This window comes from Pristis pectinata, chromosome 34, assembly GCF_009764475.1.
Source record: "Pristis pectinata isolate sPriPec2 chromosome 34, sPriPec2.1.pri, whole genome shotgun sequence".
Taxonomy (NCBI): Eukaryota; Metazoa; Chordata; class Chondrichthyes; order Rhinopristiformes; family Pristidae; genus Pristis; species Pristis pectinata.
In genome coordinates this window covers 6,467,059-6,474,150 of record NC_067438.1, presented here as the reverse complement: position 1 = coordinate 6,474,150, position 7,092 = coordinate 6,467,059, and the positions used below count along the sequence as shown (strand labels likewise).

Below are 7,092 nucleotides of genomic sequence, written 5' to 3'. Positions count from 1 at the left end.
ACGAGAGACCCCAACTTCTCTCAATCAGACGGAGGGCGGGACTCAGTGGTGTGTGTGTGTGTGTGTGGTGGCGGGGCGGGGGGGAGTTGGGGGAGGGGGTGGTGAGTGGTGGGGTGGGCGGGTTGGGGGGCGGGGAATCTTACTCGAACAAGCCATCAGTCGTTTCTAGGTGGAGCTCAGCAGATCATGTAATAACTGCTGCCCCGCGCATTGACTTGCTGTAGGGCTTGATTTACTGAGTGTGTTGAGACAGGCTCCCACCAAAGCTACCATGACAAAGAAAGATGCCTTCAAGAAGCTAAAAGACATCTATTTCAAAAAAGCTGAGTCCACGTTGCCGGTAGCGGCGGGTACCATTGTAAGTGGAATCCTTTATGGAGCGGAATATCTGATGGAGAAAGAGATTCCGTGTCCCCGTGACCTTCAACTGAATGTTCGCCACACAGTCCTCGCTTTCTTTGCCCCGGCGGCCTCGCTGTTTCTGATCAGTCTGCTGGTGTTACCCGATGCGCGGAAAGTGGTGACTTGCCGGGTCAGCTTTGAATCCCCGAGTACCTGCAGATGCCAGTGTTGTCAAAATTGCGCGGCGAGTAACTTCGGCACCTGCATGAGGGTGTTTTACTTTTGCCTGTACACACTGCTGAAAGTATTGTTCCCATCCATCCTGTGGATCGTCATTCTCTTCGCGGACGGGGATTACTACGCCTGTGCAAATTTAAAGGAAGAGTACTGGAAGACGAACATTCAGAATTACAACGTCTCTTGCGCTTCCATTCCCAAACTAATCCCGTCCGAGCTCAGCAAACTTTGCGTAGATTCGCAGGTGAGTATCATTCGTTGGCTACGTGGTGTGGGCTTTGTTCGAAACCTGATTTGGCGCGCTTCCCCAACTCTTATTCGCTGCATCGATGACTACATCGGTGCTCCGTCCTGCACCCGCGGGGATCTTGTGAATTTCATCAACTCCACTACTAACTTCCACCTTGCTCTCAAATTCACCTGTAAAATTTCCGTCCGTTCTCTCCCCTTCCTGGATCTCCCGGGCTCCACCTCAGGAGACAAACTATCCACTGACACTTACTGCAACCCTACCGACTCTCACAGCTCGCCAGATTACATCTCTTCCCACCCTGTCTCATGTAAGGATACATCCCTTTTCTCTCAATCTCTCCATCTCTGACACATCTGTTTTCGAGATGAGACCTTCCACTCCAGGACATCTGAGATTTCCTCCTTACTCAGGCAAAATGACCCCTCCACTCTGGTTGATGGAACCCTAATCGGCAGGCAGAAGATACAGGAGCCTGAGGGCACGAACCACCAGACTTAAGGACAGCTTCTACCCCACTGTGATAAGAAAATTGAACGGTTCCCTTATACGATGAGATGGATTCTGACCTCACGATCTACCTTGTTGTGAGCTTGCACCTTATTGCACTGCACTTTCTCTGTAGCTGTGACATTTTACTCTGTACTGTTATTGTTTTTACCTGTACTACATCAATGCACTCTGTACTAACTCAATGTAATGAATCGACCTGTTCGATCGGTATGCAAGACAAGTTTTTCTCTGTACCTCGGTACAAGTGACAATAATAAACCAATACCAATAGCAATCCCATCCCCCCCTCTCCCTACAGACAGAACAGGTCCAGAGTTCCCTTGGTCCTTACCATTCACCGCTGCCTGCCTTCCATCAACCACAAAATTTTTTGACCTTCCTGCCAGCTGCAATGTGATCCCACCACAAGTCACATCTCCCTTCCCCTACCCCTGATTCCCTAGTTACCCCATCCCTCCTAGCCCATCGAGGCCACTCCCCAGGCTCTTTCCCCTGCGACTGTTGGAGGTGCAACAAGTGTTACTCCAGCTCTTCCCTCATCACCGCACAGGAAGCTAAACAGAACCCAGACCCCCTCCCTCCCCCACAACAGGTGAGACAGATATTCAAATGTAGCTCGTCCAAACTTGTCCAATGCAATCGATTCTTTCGCTGTGGCCTCCTCTATATCGGTGAGATTGAGCCCAGACTAGCCGACTGCCTTTGCCGAGCACCTGCACTTTGAACGCCATGGCCATCAGGAGCTCCCGATTGCCGGTCATTTGAATTCCCCTTCCCATTCCCACACCGGCCTGCCAGTCCAAGGCATCCTCCAATGCCAGGGTGATACCAAACATAAACTAGAAACACACTGCCTCATATTCCCCCGGGTAGTCTACAGCCTGACGACATGGACATTGAATTCTCCAAATCCAGGTAACCTGCTCCCCTGTGTCCGTTTCTCTCTCCTCCTGATCTACCCACGCCCTGTCACAGACCCCCTTCTTTCCAACCCCATCCCAGCCCCATCACTCAACTGAGTAGATATATGAATGATGTTTCTCTTGCTCAAGGTTCAGGATCAGGGTCGCAGACTCAAATTCAGGGGTCGGCTGTTCAGGACTGAACCGAGGAGAAATTTCTTCACCCGAGAGTGGTGAATCTTTGTAATCTTGTAACCAAGAGCGTTATGGAGGCTCCGTCACTGAGAGTATTCAAGGGATGGATGGATAGATTTTGGAGGTACCAGAAACATCAAAACGTATGCGATTTTTTAAAAGACCCGCAGATGCTGGAATATTTAATAAACCCAGAAAATGCCGGGTAAAACTCAGCAGGTCAGGCAGCATCTGTAGAGAGAAAAACTGTTAATGCTTCAGGTCGTAACCCCTTCATCGCAACGATTACGGGTTCATGTAAGAAGGTAGAGCCCAGGTAAAAGTTCGGCCGTAATCTCATTGAATGATAGAACAGAGTCGTGGGGCCGAATGGCCTAGTCCTGCTTCTCTTTCTAATGTTCTTACATTTGTATCATGACAGATAATCGGCGGCATTTTACTGGTGTTAACCCTGTCTGTGCTGGTCGTTCTTCACTTTCTTCCTGGGTGTATTTGTTCTGAGGAGCAACAAGCAAAGGCCGGGGAAGATGTAGAAATGGAGATGATGTAGAGACTGGGAAACCCACAGCAGTGTCCGAAAACAGGCGGAGAATGGACGTTAGCGCAAAACAGTCCAAAACTTCCCAATATGAGACGGATGGATCTGCATGTGTTGTGCAATGTGCTGAGGCTGGGATGACCCTCTTGCTCCCTCCTCCGGACGATTCCGAGGAACAATCCGCCCACTGAAAGTGCATCCGGTTCCTGTGGCCAGGAACAGCTCAAGATCTTGGGAATTAAAATTGCCCTGAAATTGAAATGGTTCAGAAGAGTTATACATATATAACATCAGTTTGATTCCTTTCAAACCTTTTTATTCACAGTCTCACCTCGTTTTTCTATCATATTAATCTGTTGCTTCTTGTATTCGTGTTGTTATTTGTTGACTTTGCACCACGTTATCTGTAGTGTAACTGACTTCGAATAAACCTTTTCAATGAGTAAGGATTTACGTTGTTTTGAGTCTTGAACCGAGCACTGCCCCACCTGATAGGTTCACTGCCGAACACTGATAAACAGATTTGGTGTCTATCTACAGAATGCATTGTGGCATCCGTAGAGGGAATGAAAGGGGCAGTACTGGGGCCGGACATTACTTTTGAAGGAGGAATTTCTGTGCAGCTGCATCTGAACTTGGAAGAGATTGAGATATTGGAGGAAAGTTCACTGGCTACGAAAAATCCAAACTGGATTAAAACGGTGCAGTTAATATCATGCAGGCAGAGACTAAAGTGGTCACGTCAGGAGAAAGGTAAACTGCTTCAGAGAACAGGTGCAGTCACAGAAAGGTGCAGGAAATAATCGTCAGAGATGAGACAGGGGATAGAAGAAAGAAGAGAGCTAAAGAGGACGACCCCAGAGCAGAAAAGTACAGGAAGAGAGAAGGGAATAATAATACGAATGTGAGGAAACGGAGGGAAGAGCTGCATCTCCGCAAACGGTAGCGCCTGCGCATAATTTCTGGATAAAACCTGCAGCTTCAGAAAAGAAGTTAAACACAGCAGCCAGGAAGGGCGAAAGGTTCACTCTGTTTCTCGTCCCACAGATGCGGCCTGGCCTGTTGAGCACTTGCAACACTTTCCGCTTTTGTTTAAGCATCCCAGGACCTGCAGTTTATTTATTTTATTATTTACTGAAGCGCAGCTCTGTTGCAGTCAGCTCACGGGAAACTTAGACCAGGAGCATGTGCATCTCGGACCTCATCTCTCGCGTAGACATCTAACAGCTCCTTATTGAGATTTTATTCCACTGTGTTTGCTGGAGTAAATATACTCTGTGCAGACTGCAATGAGATTAAAGATTCGGACGATGCCCACCTGCCATCGGTAGGGGCACTCTGTTGCTGGGGTCATATGATGTGCGGGAGGAGTTATTGCATTCTCCACTCCGAACGCAGGAAACACATCACTAGGGAACAATAGACCCTGCGAAACAGGAGAGGCTACAGGTAGAGGAACTCATGTGAAACCCAGTCCGAATCTAACTGGTCAAAACGGAGCTCTCAGATGTCTATGCATCCAAGACCTTATGTACCATAGAGATGCATAGACATCTGACAGCTCCTTTTTGACCAGTTAGATTTTTATTCTCTGCGTTAGTAAGGAGACAGCACAATAACCCTGAGAACCGAGCACATCCTGATGAGGTTTCAGATGGAAGGGACAATGAAAGAAGGCATCGTGTTCAGCGCCACTATCAACAGAAGAACCGTGTTATTGTGACCACGTCCATCAGGCAGTGGTCAGCACGGAAGGGGTGGTGCCTGTGGGGTGGTTCCCCGAGCAGACTGTCAAAGCCATTTGTCAGAACGCCTCATCGCCAGGACTCACCAACAATCACCAAGACGTTGCTTGGCTAGCCGTGAGAGGGGTCCCTCCCTGTCAGAACCTTCCCGCACGGTCGGAGCCTCACTCCTTGCGGACGCTGCTTTCAGGATGACTGTGATGAGGATGAGACGACCTCTTGGCAAATTCTGGATGTGGAAAATTTACTCAATGGATTCTCAACAGTGATCTCATTGAAACACGTGGAGTTTTGTTGGGTCTCCACTGGTTGTGCTCCGAGCATGTTCTCCCTGGAAGGGGAGTCCACAAGTCCACAATCAGGAGTAGTCTCCTTAATGCGTCGGTTTCAGCAAGGGAACTTGGATTAAGGCACCAAATTTGCTAATTGTACGGAGATTGGGAGAAAAAAAGTAGTGAAGTAGCCAACAAGAACCCTGCAGATGCCGGAAACCTGAGACAAACGGGCATGCTGGAAATGCCCAACTGGTCAGACAGTAACCGTGCAGAGTTAAATACCGAGTAAACATTGCAGGTTATCACCTGTCATCAAAACTTGAGCTGACCATGGGCTTCGGTGGACAGAAAGGTTAGAGTGCGAGTGAAATGGAGAATGAAAGGGTCAGAGAACTGAAAGCTCAGGGTGCCCATTGTAGATTGAATGGATGTTCTGCAAAGCAGTGATCCAATATGTCATCGTTGGAGCGCCGAATGCAGTGCACTAAAATGGATGAAGCTTCACTTGGAAGGGGTATTTGGATCAGCAGAATTCTCTAGATTTGTCAAGTTTTTTGTTCAACACATATGCTGCCGTTTATCAGTAATTAAAAAATGTGCGACTCATTTACCGGGTGCTTACCCGCACTGTGTCTTCTCTCCGTTTTCTGTTAGGGAGGGTTTAAACTAATTTGGCAGGGGGATGGGAACCGGAATAATAGGGCTGAGGAAGGGGAAAACAGTAATAAATCAAAGATAGTGCGCAGTAAAGATGAGAGGAAGGACAGGCAGGTGACGGGGCAAATTTGCAACCAGTGGTATGAGTTGCAGTGCAATCAAAGCAAAAGGTACCAAATACTGGACTTAAAGTATTGTACTTAAATGCACGCAGCTTAAGAAATAAGGTGGATAATCTTGAAATACAGCTACAGATTGGCAGGTATGTTGTTGTGACTATCACTGAGACGTGGCTAAAGGACGGACGTCTTTGGGAGCTGAACGTCCAAGGATACACGGTGTATCAGAAGGATAGGCAGGTTGGCAGAGGGGGTGGCGTGGCTTTGCTGGTAAGAAATAATATTAAATCATTAGAAAGAGGTTACATAGGATTGGAAGGTGTAGAATCTTAATGAGTTGAGGTAAGAAATCGCAAGACTAAAAGGACCCTGGTGGCAGTTATATACAGGCCTCCAAACAGCTGCCGTGATGCGGACTACAAATTACAGCAGGAAATAGAAAAGGCTTGTCAGAAGGACAATGCTAATCATCATGTTGGGGGATTTTAACATGCGAGTGGATTGCGAAAATCAGGTTGGTAGTGGATCTCTCACTTAATTTGTAGGATGTCTACGAGATGGCTTTTTAGAACAACTTGTTGTTGAGCCCACTAGGGGATCAGCTGTACTGGATTGGGTATTGTGTAGTGAACCTGAAGTTATTAGAGAGCTTAAGGTGAAGGAACACTTAGGAGGCAGTGATCACAACATGATTGAGTTCACTTTGAAATTTGAGAAGGAGAAGCCTAAATCCGATGTGTTGGTATTTCAGTAGAGCAAAGGAAATTCCAGTGGCATGAGAGAGGAACTGGCCAAAGTTGACCGGAAAGGGACACGAGCGGGAAGGCCAACAGAGCAGAAATGGCCGGAGTTTCTGCGAGAAATGAGGAAAGTGCAAGACAAATATATTCCAAAAAAGAAGAAATTTTCAAAAAAGGACACAACCGTGGCTGACAAGAGAAGTCAAAGCCAAACTAAAAGCAAAGGAGAGGGCATACAAGGAAGCAAAAAATTACTGGGAAGATAGAGGATTGGGAAACAATTAAAAACTTACAAAATGCAGCTAAGAAGGTCATGAGGAAGGAAAAGATGAACTTTGAAAGGAAGCGAACAAATAACATCAAAGAGGATACTAAAAGCTTTTTCAAGTATATAAAGAGTGAAAGACAGGAGAGAGTAGATATAGGACCGATAGAAGATGACGCTGGAGAAATTGTAATGGGAGACAAGGAGATGGCAGAGGAACTGAATGAGTAGTTTGCATCAGTCTTCACTGAGGAAGACATCAGTAGGATACCGGACACTCAAGGGTGTCAGGGAAGAGAAGTGTGTGCAGTCAC

The 7,092-nt window shown here is 47.2% G+C and overlaps 1 protein-coding gene across 1 annotated transcript; it reads left to right on the top strand.

Annotated features, from left to right (window-relative positions):
* Nucleotides 1–204: 204 nt before the first annotated feature.
* Nucleotides 205–3,362, top strand: LOC127586125 (uncharacterized). The gene is made up of 2 exons (XM_052043983.1): nucleotides 205–823; nucleotides 2,861–3,362. Exons 1-2 carry the CDS (start codon nucleotides 272–274, stop codon nucleotides 2,987–2,989), a joined length of 681 nt encoding a protein of 226 aa, XP_051899943.1. The 5' UTR covers nucleotides 205–271; the 3' UTR covers nucleotides 2,990–3,362.
* Nucleotides 3,363–7,092: the final 3,730 nt, after the last annotated feature.